Raw genomic sequence first — 13,314 nt, forward strand, 5'->3', positions numbered from 1 at the left:
TGGCATCTGAAGCTGATGGAGCAGAGGGCAGGAACACCTCACTCAGGAAGGTGAGACAGGGCTAGAAAGGGAAATTATCTGCCTCCTTGGTCATGGTGCACTGCCCTTTCCCTACTACACCTTGCTCAACTTCTACTCATGTGTATATTTTTCTGTTCATGAACAGAACACCCAGGCAACAAGGCCACCAGGAACCTGCCAGCTTTGGCACCAGGACCCTGTGCAGGGCAGTGAGGTGTCTGAGACACTGACAACTGCACGGGACCAAGGACAAAAACCTGGCTGCTCCACCTGAGCAGATCAGCTGCCACCTCTCCAGGTGACAGGGACAGGTTACAGCAGATCAGCTGAGAACAGGCTGAACAAGCACTTATGCCTTATTATAAAGTTATATATAATATAATATATATATAATATAATAAAGTTATATTATCCTTATGCCACCTATTATAAAAATATAAAATATGTAATTCCATCTCAAGAGCATTCTTTATTCATATAAATTCTGCATACCTGTGCATTATGAGCCATGGATCGCTGCCAGGCCTGGAAAATGCACTAAGTAAGTGTGGCCTTTCCAGAGTTTAAAGTTAATGGAAGCAAAATTGTTCTTTGAAAGAGTGAGAGACTATCCTGCTCAGATTAAGAGACCAGGCAAATCCAGACCAAAGGATTGAGACCAAAGGTCTCAACACTCAAATGAATAATAGCCCACTTGCTTGTTCAGGCTGTTCCTACAAAGCAAATGCTTCACAGGAATAGCAATTTTGACTAGATCAGGTCCCAGCTGAAATCATTCCTTGCTGCAAGGAAGGCTGCAGCAGCTCAGGAAGGTATTAACCTCACATGGAGCCAATGCTCCATCTCTTGGGAGAAGGTGCTGGGGCACTCACCTCCTACAAAATGGAGCAGGATGTAAACAGCCAGCCATTTCTTAAGCTGTTGAAGTAAAACCTGCCAGAGTTTGTCTAGTAAAGTCCTTTAATCTGCTCTTATTTTTTTTCCAGCAACAACCACAACCCAAACTTCAGTGTAAGTTTATTTTATATGCTATGAAACCCACAAGCTTTGCTTCTCCCTTGAAATCTTCAAGCACTTCAAAAATTCTGCAGCATTTGGAAATGCTACCAAGAAATTTATTTGTGCAACTTTCAGGAGGAACACTAAAATATAGACAATGACTCATTTCATCTTTCTAACAAAACACACACCCCATTCTGATAATTAGTGCTGGCCAAAATGACATGGCACTGGGTTCAAATGAAGCCAAACACAGAATCTTGGAAACACTGAGGAAATAACAGAGACTTTTGAGATATGAGAATGATACAGCACCATTTCCTACCACAAAGGGCTGTCATTTATCAGGCTATTTACCACTTCTCCCTCCACCAGTCAGTATTCATGCACATAAAGCTCAGGAGATAGTCAAGAACAAGATCTTATAAACAGTTAATTACAGGAAATATTGGCAAGTGATATGCACGATGCTTCTGGCAAATGCAAGCTCTTAAGAACAAAAGCATTAATAAAATCTAATAAAATAGGTTTTAAACTGTTTGCATGTTGTATCTATCTTCTTCCAAAGATGACTTATTCTGTATACACTTGCCCTCTTGAAGGAGTGTGCAGAAGCATCTCACAGTAGTGGGCTTTCATAAAGTAAAGGTGCTACCAGAATACTGCAAAATCATTCTTGAACTTTAGCAAGACCTAGCATTACATCTACATGGGAGAAAAAATCCCAACAGCAATCTGGTCCTAGTTTATTCACATCTTAAACACAACAGGCCAATATGACTGAAGGAAGATGGAGAAAAAGGCCATTATGACTGAAGGAAGATGGAGGAAAAGGCTTGACCTTGTTTATTTTTTTCTCATTCTGCCAAGATGACTATACTAGCACAAAACCAGGAACTGAATTTACTTTTTCAAGTAGTTCAACATGTAGTTTGTCTCCAAAACTGCTGACTTAATTGCCCTGAAGGTCACAAACACATAATGAAGTTGTCATTGATTTCTGTTATGATGACCTCATCACATCTGTAATTTAGGATTCCATTTCATAAAATAAACTTGTTAATATTTTATATCTGGCATCAATATGGTTCTTAAATCTATCAACAGAGGTCACTAAAAATCATGTTGGCTGCATATGGAGGAATTGTTTCAACTCCAAAGAGACCAAGCCACCTTTACTCAACACCTGCTATCCCTTTTTGACCCTTAAGCAACTTGCAAGTTCAAGGAGTTAATGTAATTACAATTTTTTATTTCAAAATCCTTTATTAAAAATCTTTATTTAATTCAAATTATTTGAATTATTCATTTAAACAAAGATTGAGCACAGCAAAGAGGAGGATGAACACAAAGGGAAGATCACAATGAAGCTAATTCAAAGGCATACATCTACCCTTTTCTCACAATAAAAATGGCTTTTTTTAAACTAAAATACTTTGATTTTTAAATCTGTTTATTCCTGGCATTTCAGCACTGCAATGCTCAGCTCTCAAAACTCTGACAGCATTTTTTTCCCAAAAAAATCCTGAACTATTTAAGGAAGATTGTTTGCTACCATCTTCACCCCAAATGATCAGCAGAGAATTGAAAGTATTTCTAACCCAAAGCTGACTAATAATAAGTTAACTAGAAAAAAATATATAAAATCCCAGAAGAGACAAAACTAAGCAGCAATGACAGGAAACTGGCCAGGCTCTATGACACAGTCTCTCCCACATGCAAATCACCAAGTATTCAGAAGCAGTGAGATGATGATACATAAAATTTAGCTTCTCTATAACCCCTTCAAGACCATACAGCTTGTGGGATACAAAAATCATCACATTCCTCTTCCTAGGTTCTTTTTCAGCAATGCAAATATGCATATCCATCAAGTCAGACCCTTGGCACACAGGGTCCAGCATGTCACTCAGGAATCTAATCAGATCAAAGTATGTCCTGGCAATCCAAAAACAGCTCCTTTTCTGAACTCCACCCTTTCACATCAGAGTTGAGTACTTTTTTCAGACTGGCAGAGAGCTCCAAAAAAGTTTCCCATGGATAATAAATAACTTAATTGGAAACATATCCCTCAAAATATTTAATTTACTTTTGAGCAAGAAACAATAATGGTAATAATCAACTTCTGGGATATTTATAAAAAGCAAAATTTGTATATTCTGTGTTTTGTTCCTGAATAGGCACAATACATCAGGTATTGTTTATTATTTTGAAATCTGGAATTTTGTTTCTGATTGCTTTTTAATATCTGTAGTGCTTCTATGACTAGACAATGAATTGCCTTCTGTATCTATATCAGGTATCAATTTGGCATCAAGCTGTTTGTTTCTGGCCCCATTTTTAAACAAGGCACTGACTCCCAAACTATACATCTCATCCTGTATTTGCTGGCCAATTATTTTAACCACCCTTTTATCAAGCAGAGGTATCACACATGGCTTGGAAGTAAAGATTTCCAGGCCTCTTTGGGAAAAGAGATCTGCCTTTTTTACATATCTCAAATGATTTGTATTTTCACTGGCTATTTTTATACCCATAATTTTCTTTAGGACAAACAGAATATTTCTTTCACCGATCATCTCAAAAAGCCAGAAACTCCAACAGGCAGACTCAGCAGGTGATCCATGTTTTAGGTTGGCTGACTGATTCAGAGGAGACTGCAATTCCCATCCCAAGAGGATTAGGGTGCTTTGCAAACTAAAATGAATCAGTTCTTGTAATATCCTTTCATATATAAAAGTATCATCCTTAATTCTTTCAGGTGAGAAACTGAGGCACAGGAGAGCTATACAATTTGTCCAGTATTAGAGCAACATAGAATGATTAAACCTGATCTCCTATTTTGAGGCCTAGCACTCCAATCACCTGACCAAGGAACAAACAATAAAGCCAATTAAATTTTTTTCCACAGAGATATAATTCACCTTCACATTACAGAAACTCTGTCTCTTGGAAGACAAGGGGCTCCAACAGAAGTCTAATATTCTCCACTGGTTTATTCGAGTGAACTACTATTCTTGGCTTATTCACTTGAACTACAGTTCTGATAATATAAACAACATTCCCAGATTCTTCTCAGTGAAAACTAACATTTTTCTTTTTTTTTTTTTTTTTTTTTTAAATAATTCAAAGGAACAAACTGTCTGCCAGCAAATTTTCATGTTCCCTGACTTAGAAATACCCAAACACCTGCATCTGTAGATTTTCTTCTCTGACTTTTCCAAGTAAAATTTTCCACTGGACAGAGGCTTTTTTTCTTCTTCTCATCCAAATGCAGTAAAAAAAGTGTCTGTTTTTATCCCAGTTCAATTTCTAAAATGACATCAATAAAAGCAACCATTATGCAGCAGATGAGTAGCAAAGTACCAGCTACTGTTCTGCCTCAGCACGCACCAGAGCAGGTGAAATGTGGTACCTCAGAGCTTCTCCTAATGTGGACTTTTAGTCTGTACAAATGTTTGCATATCATCATCTGTCACACACTTACAGGGAACCTACTTTTAAAAGCTAAACACAGCATATGCTACCCTTTTTGCCTTACGAGCAGAAAACTCCATTAAAATATGGAGTATTTGACATAAACTCAGTAAGCCAGTTCTAACAGTTCAGGAGTTGTTTCACCTGAAAAATATAAGACTAACTACAAAGGAAACATTGTTCTAACAGGAGCTGTCTGCATGGTGACCACATCAAAAGCTGAGCTTACTATCATCAAAACCAATGTCTTTACAGTAACTTTCCTATCATTACAAGATGCTTTGAGACCTTTTAAGGAAGAGCATTTATTCTTGTAGTGCCCAGGGTTAGAATGCTGCCATCCATCAGGCATGTTCCCATCATTCAGAGCACATGCTCTGATCCAAGCAGGAGCTTCCCACTGTACATGCGGCTCTGGCTCTTTACAAGACATGTGTGGTCTCTTGCCAATGCTTGCGTGCAGAGCCAAGCACTAAAGATTTGGCATGCAAGACAACTTCCCACCTAAAAGGCATGTGAGGTATGTGAGGTATGACACACTACCTTTGGGCAGGTGATCTCAGTCTGCTGGATCATGATAAGGGCAGATGCAATGAGAGCTCCTTGACGCACGTAGTTCACGGGATCATTTGTCATTGGCTCAAGCAAATTGATTGCTTCCTAAAAGAAATGACAAAATACAGAGTCATAGAGTAAATACAACTATTTTTAGTATGCCAGGATTCAATTCTCCAATGAAAGGTTATCGGATTGATGCTATCAGATATCCTTTAAAACATGTTTTGCCTGTTTTTGGCAAACGAAGCAGAAATCTGTATTTCTGTGGATTTTAATCTAAAAACTGTGGGAAAAATCCACTGAAAACAAGTGATGGATGGAACAAAATCTACCTGCAGGAATAGGGCAACAGCTAAACAACATGTATAAACAACAGATGCGTTCATCACATTAGATTCCAAATTCTTGGCCTTATACTTTATTGTTAGAACCTGTAGCATTTAGCATCATTTAAGTAAACTCTTGTTCAGAGTGCCCTTCTGTCCATACTTAAAAAGACACGAGCAAATGCAGCTGAGTGCAGAGTGCAAGAGACTCCCAGTTCAGACCCATCTTGGTGTTACTTCCATTAGGGTGAGGCTTTTAAAAACAAGTTCATTTTATACAGAACATTATTTCAAAGAACCACTTCTAAAATAAGATCATGCCTTCACTAAGACTGCTTTTGCCATCTGAGCTATGTTGGGGGCTGTGCTTCTTCACCTGAAGGTGACTCATTCACTCTTTGGCAAGCATTCAGTACCATGGATGAAATACCCACTATGACAAAAAGCTGAACTTTTTGATCTCCAAAATTGAATCTATTTGGGCCTTCAAACCCTACTAATAGAAGCTCTGGAAGACATGTCTCTGTGTAATCAGATGGTTTAGGTCATCACACAATGCATCTGGAAATAAAACAAGACTCATTCTTGCGACTAAAAGCATTTCCACTTAAATTAACTTGTCAGATGCAGCAGGTTAAAAATAACTAACTCCTTGATTCCACCTTCCACTTGAGAATAAAGCGACCTGGATAAAAATAGGACTCTCAGATTTGCTTTCAAATCTGCATGCTTTAGCTGCTAAAGATGGCAGGCAGTGCACGTCAGCATTCTGTGCTTTTGGCAGCACAAGTGACACTTGGGAGCGCTCACGCAAGGGCCACAGACCAAGTGTTTAATACAGGAAGAGATGAGACAGATAAGCAAGAGATTTATCCAAGACTCAGAAGCATGACATTTTACTTTTTTCTGCACACCTGTTCTGAAACTGCAATTCTGTACTACTACAGATTATTATACAAATATGGGAGAAACACAGGGAGCTTATTCCCAAGTTTACTTGCTGCTTGTTCCAGTGAGTGCTCACTTCCCACAGCAGAAGCAGGAATTCTACTATAAAAGGTCTGTTACCATCCATGAGGATTAACCTTCACTGATACACAGAAAGTGAGAATAAAATGTACTGGTTATTACTTACACTCCTGAAACTACAATAAATTTAATTAAATTTCATTGCACTCGGTTTACTACATGGATCTTCCATGAATCCTGTATCACAGGAAAGATGAAAAGAGCTAGAAATTAAGCAAAACACCTGCTGCTTTCCTGTCACTGGCATTTCAAGGGCAAAGGAGTACTGATTTTAGAGTACTGAATGTACATTTAAAGTTCAGTGGCAACTTGACAGTTAGAAAACTCTAAGAAAAGTTTTGAAGACTAAATTCCAAGAATGTGGCAGCAATGTATAAAAACATTCTAATTTATCTATTCTGTACAAGCAGGAAAAGAAAGTCTATGCCCAGAAAAGTTAAAGAATTTAAAGTAGTGCTGCACTCCAGCTGGCTAGTAGTGTACATGTGTGAGAAATCCATGTGCATGTGTGATGTTTGCACACAAATGTGTCTGTGGCAGGAGGGAGCAGGAAAAGTCTTGGCTACAGATGCTTCTTTGTGGCCCTCACCTTGTTTCCAGTGCCTGCACAGCAGATCCCCAAAGCCATGGCAGCCCCATAACGCACATGGGGATTGTAGCTCTCTGACAGCAAAGAAACCACGCTAGGACACTGCTCTGGAGTCCTAGAGAAAGGCAAAAAAAGAATATAGCTTATTAGTAGTATTTTTCAAAATATGGTAATGTGCTTCAAAATATGGTGACTTCATTCTGTTCATACAGGAAAATTGTTCTTCCACACCGTATATTTTTTTTGTGTCTAAAAATTTAACCAGAAGGGAGGAACAAATGGGCTAAGAGAACAAATTAATAAATGAATTAATAAACTTCCCTAACACTGCATACAATCACGCACAGTTCCCACTACTGACGTCTTCCTTAGTGTTTATTTTCTGCCTTTAAAAGATCACCAGTAGAATGATATATCTATTGAGGCTGAGATCTTTATCTCCAGAAATCATGCCTTTTTGACAGGCTTTCCACTAGCAGAGGCTTACCCTCCATAAGACACACAGTACTAAATTTCTCATCAGTAGACACAGAACTCACCTCCAGTATTCAATCAACCTTCAAGGTTGGTGGGTCCTAAACTCCCTTTAGCAATCACAGCTTTTGCCAACTCCTCCTCACCCCCACCTACTGCTGTAAATCACAACACAGGAGGAAATGCTGATACAAGATACACTTCCAATCAGCTTATGACAAATATCTACTGCTGCTACTACTACTTACAGTGTCATGCTGGGACTACTGCTGTCTTTTAGGAGATCTGAAATGGGTATAAATGCTCTATGCCTCACCAGCTGGGAACCAGTGTCCTGCTGGTCACTACAGCAACAAAACTTCCAGCCCAGGGCTGGAAGATGAAAGAGCCTTAATTTCTCACAGTCAGAAGCATATGTTGCTAACGTAAACAGCTTTGGAAACACTGAGTATTTCTGAAGTAGTGCACAACTCACAAGTTTTACTGTATTGATTTCCTTCCTGTCTTCATGGTCATATTTATCCCTCCTTTAATTCTGATGCCACACAACCACTCCATAATATCAAATACTGCCCATTTCAGCATATTGAGTCTTACAGCACATGTAAGGACATGTGAACACAAGAGCAATGCAAGAATGCAGTTGGTAAGTACATGCTCATGAAGAAGAAAGATGTAAAACTATAAATTGTAAGCAATTTCATTATATCTGTTTATAGAGTGAACATCATCTGGCTCTTCATGCCATCTCACTGTGTCTTGCAGCCCAGACTAACATTTTAATTGTCACATTCACAATCCTATAAGCAGTCTTGCAAGCCATTTACTTCTGCTATAAACTGATTTCAGACTAAAATGTACCTAGGAAGAAGCCAAGAGCACCTTAGTTTTAGTCTCCTTTCTTACATTTGCTATACTGAAAGATGGATGTTGGAGGGTGGCAGCAGCAACTGTTTGTACACAGGAATTAGAGTATCATGTAAAATCATTGTCTGTCAAGGCATCAATAACTCAAGAGAGAGAAAAACCACTACAGAATATATTCCAGAATGGGTTTTATTTAAATCAATAGTTGAATCATAGAAAAAGGTAATGAAAAAGGCTTTAAGCAATAATCAAGTTCATTCTCTTCTTTCATTGTGACAGGGGACAGAAGACGTGTTCATATAATGACACACTCATACTTCAGTTATTCTCTACACACATAATCAATTAATTTCTACTCTAGCTATTCCTGTTTCAACCCTTTCCCACGGTCTCCTCTGACAACTAATCCTGAACTTCTCTTGGCACTCCTCTCTTCTACTCCAGCTGATCAGACAGGCAGCACCACCACAAAGACTCCAGTCCTCCTCCAGAACTGCTGAAGGGACCCAAAGGCACCCAGGCTTCAAAGGCTATGCAGTGCCTCAGCAGTAATGGCAGCAAGTACCCACGTTTCCCCCACCCACCACTTCCATCTGAGTCTTCCCAAAGCATCCACAGGGGGAAAGAATCCCATCTACCAGCACCATCTTACAACCCCACCCACCCTCAACAGTAGCAAAAAAAAAAAACAAACCAACAATCCATAACAGAGAAGGAAACACAAAGCTACTGGAAACTGCTGCCTCTAAGATGCAGCCATGATGACAAATGTTAAGAAAGGGAGAAAAGCTGGGCAACAGAACAATTGTGTCATGCCCTATGAGTCAAGACAACAAACTAAAAGACACAATTAAAACTACCTATCAGTCTCTTCCTCAGCTTAGATGCTGACAATGTTTTTTTAAAAATGAGCTGATGTGGAGACTAAGAGACACAAATCCTGTAATAAATGAGGCCAAGCATTCAGCTGCACATAAGACTTCAGCTCTTGCACAAAGACCCTTAACACCTTTGTGTTTGCTTTACTTCAGATAATGTTAAATAGGCAGATTGTGAGCCAAAGAAGAGAAAAATACTTTCTGGCAAAGATGTGATTATGCACTCTGAAGCATCAATCATTAAATTCCTGTTCAGAAAGCTGGATTTTATAGAATCATTAACTTGGACACATATTTGTATCTGCAGGCTCAGAAGTTCTAATACAGTTTTTATTATATCAATGTACACTAGCTGATTTTTGATTCTTGGCCAGATTTAAATTATTTGTGGCCATTATTTGAAATACTTTTATCTCAAATCTATCCATAAAATGGTCAAACATTTTGACAAGAGGCCTTCCATAAATCCACTTTGGGAGCTGCAGCAACTTAATGGGTCCCACTACTTTCCTCAGTTTTCTCAAAATCTTAATCTTTAAAAACATATCTTCTCACTTAACAGAGATCTAGAAGGCAGATCAAAAAGTTGTAAAGTGTGTATCAGAGGAACAGGACCTCAGTGCACAAGAGCACTGCTGGCACCAATGCTTAAGCAGTAACATTTGCTTATTCCTTTATTGCCAAGATGTTTCACGAAGTCCTACAGTGTTGCCAAAGGTCAGCCCATATAAACCCAAACCCACGCTTCATAAAATTTATAAAACCCAAAACAATTCTGTCAAGCGATCAAAAGAAAAGTTAAAAAGCCCTCATAAGCAGTCACAGGCTGCAGTTGTGCTCCCATGGTATCACTTCCATCTGGTAATCCAGTAGGGGCCTATGTTTAAAACATGACCATGTTCATGTTCGCCTTCCCCTGGCCCTTCACTGAGAGTGCAGCCCCTGGAGCTGCTGATGTGACATGCAGCACAATCCAGAGGGACAGTCCTCCTGCTGATGGAGGAAGTTTCTGCTTCACTGGTAGCAAGCTCTACACAGGCTCCCAAACCAAGTCCACCCTTCTGGCTCCCTGCTAGAGACCTTTACCACTCTGTTGACTGCTGATGGCTGAATCAATGTGGTTACAGAGTAGAAACCTCTGGTGGGAGATGAAGAGAAATAATGAAAGTGTGAGAAATCTTAATAACACTGCTAAAAAAGAGAAATGGTTTGTCACAACTCACACTCAGCAACCTGCTACTCCTACTCAGTCCTAATACAGATATCTGTCATTACTGCAAGTTAAACACAGAAAATAACATCACATGAAATACCAGAATAACGTTTGGAGATTCAGTGGGCAGAAGTTTTATCTCCAGACACAAATTTTTCCTCCCTCTTTAAAGTCACAGTAAAAATTCTAAGGCTGGAGTAGATTTAATATATTTTGAGGACAGAAGCAAAGTATCATAGTCCTCTAGCATGACCTTCCCATAACACAGTCCAGTAATTTCATCTTAAAATTCCTACATTAAAGCCTAAGGCATATCTCTAAACTGGGCTGTGTATCTTAGAAAGATAGGCAATGTCTATTTTTGAAAACCAAATTATCTTTAATGCACTGGTTCCTTCCTTTTTTCCTAACACTGGTTTTACTCAAGCAGTTTGCTTTTGCAATTACACTTTACTACAACAGCAAAATGATGACAAAAAAATGGCCCAATTATTTCCTTCATTTTCATCTGAAAATTGCTCAGCTGCTCCTACACAAGCCATGAAACCACAGACGTCAGTGAACCCAGACCTGTACACAAAAAAGCCAACATTATAACTAGCTTCAACTTTGTTCTGTTACCAGGAAACTAAATGAATAAAGAAGCCAAAAATCTCAAGAAGTTTCTTTCATGGGACTTCAACAGTGTAGTCAGGTACAGCTTTGTTTCCATTCTTACATCAGGATAAGTTTTACTGTTGTGATAAATGGGCTGCAGATGAAGGACTTCCTCCAAGGTCCAGTTTGGTTTGTTTCAGAAATCAAACAAAATCATAAAGAAAAATAAAGATGCACCAAGACAGCAATAAGAGATTCTCAGCAAAACATAACAGCTGGCATTTTATTAGTTTTATTCACCAACTGGTTGCTCTTGAAATCTTTGCAAGAAACAAAAACACTACACTATGGATTTTGAATCTTCACAGAAACTAGAACCAGTGAAACTGATTCCCACCCAACTGCTGTAGCCTCAACTCTGAGCTCCTTTCTGGGGCTGTTATTTCTTGCATATGTATATATATATAAGGACATACATATATAGATATATATATATATATATATATATATATATGTATATGTATATATAAATGCTATATTGTCTTCATAAAAGGCTGATACTTAGCTTGTAAGTAGCCTAGAAACCAAAAATAATTTTGAATTCTTAATTACTTCCAAAGAGATGATAGAAAACTTTTCTTAGGCCTCCAGTGTAAAAATTAACAGAATGAAAACCGGGATGTTGATTGTTAACACAGACTAATATGAAAAAAACCCACCCAGGTCAGCTGGACACAGAAGGTGCTCAGATTCCCTTTCTGTCCATGGTATTGACCTGAACTGTTTTTTTTTTCTGAAAGTCTTTACAATTGCAACATCTGCAATATCATAGTTCTGAGTAGGCTTTGCCTGTAAGAGCCTTATTGAGCTACTGAAAGTTGAGGATCACAGCTACATTGGCTCTTAACAACCCACTGTAATCTTTTTTCCCCACGAGGCATGCAACAAGATAAACTAAAAACTTAGATTGCTATATCCTGGAGCACATTTCACTTCAAGTGTCTTAGATCAAACCAGTTAGAACCACATCCTTTGAGCAGCTTATCTCCAATCCTCTAAGCTGCACATCTTCAAGGTCAATGCATTACTGCCATTTTTCTTTATATTTCAGCAATTTTTAAACATGAAACCCCACATAAATATATATATAAATATATATGGTAGCATCAGTAAGTAAATATACAGAATACTGAAAAAAACCCATCACACTGGTCTCATGATTGAGACTAAAAATGGAAGCATTTGAAGCATCACTAACATACACTTATTTTTTAGACTAAATATTTAAGGACTATACAACTCATTGAAAAATGAAACATCAGAGAATTGAAGAACAATGTCAAATATATCTTCTAAATTCCTCATTAAGTGTCCCCAGTCGTATTTCAAAATATTCTAAAATTTATAATTTTTTTTAAACTATTGGTTATGAATTAATCATTTTATACAGAACGATTTCCACAAGTTGTTTAAGTGGTGCACTGGCAATTAAAAAAAAAATAAGCTTAACAGAAGTTTCATTTCATCCATGAATGAGTTAACAAAGGAGAAATGCAGATATTAACTGCACAGTTTGCAGTCATTTCTGAAGGAGGGGACGTGCAACGGAAAGAAAACAGAAAACCTGCAGAGAGAAATGCAACAAAGTGATATATTCAGTGTAGACTAAACATGCCACCTCTCTTTCTGGACAAAAATGATCCCAGCTATTCCCAAACCAGGAATTTCTTGCAACTATCTCATGTACAGCACAGCAAGTGAATTTGAGGGATATTTACTGACTGAATAGCACTCATCAGAGACAGCTCATATCTGATGGAAACATTGCTCTATAAAATAGCTCTGGCAATTTGAAAACAGAAGTAACAGCAAGGGATGGAAAATAAAAACAATATCTATGTATGGCTCAAATATTCCATTTACAGTGGACCAGGAGTGGGGTCTAGCAAGGTTTGAAGTTTATTATCATTAACACAGGAGAAGAGCTGGACAGTGGCCTGCACAAAAAACCTGGCCAGAAGATACAGTGAAGAACCTGCTGCAGGTGTGTAATAGATATAGAGGAGAATGTGTTTCTCAAATAATTCAAACTGGTAAAGTACACAAAACATCACAAAGGGCAAGTATGCTTTTCATCCCTCTGAAATTAAACAATGCACCAAAGAGGTAAAAATGCTTTCCTTTTCAATTAGATACAAATGTATTCATTAGCTTTCATCAGAACAATCTGCAGTAAAAACTTCAAGTACGGCTAGATTAATGGCAGGATAGCCTTCAAGATTTATA

General features: G+C 38.2%; 1 protein-coding gene across 1 annotated transcript in view; it reads right to left on the reverse strand.

Moving 5' to 3' along the window:
• Positions 1–13,314, reverse strand: part of PSMD1 (proteasome 26S subunit, non-ATPase 1) — a 62,582-nt gene that overhangs the window by 12,150 nt on the left and 37,118 nt on the right. The window contains 2 exon segments of the mRNA XM_056498309.1: positions 5,041–5,157; positions 7,000–7,114. Coding sequence (XP_056354284.1) covers positions 5,041–5,157; positions 7,000–7,114 — 232 coding nt within the window.

This window comes from Oenanthe melanoleuca, chromosome 9, assembly GCF_029582105.1.
Source record: "Oenanthe melanoleuca isolate GR-GAL-2019-014 chromosome 9, OMel1.0, whole genome shotgun sequence".
NCBI lineage: Eukaryota > Metazoa > Chordata > Aves > Passeriformes > Muscicapidae > Oenanthe > Oenanthe melanoleuca.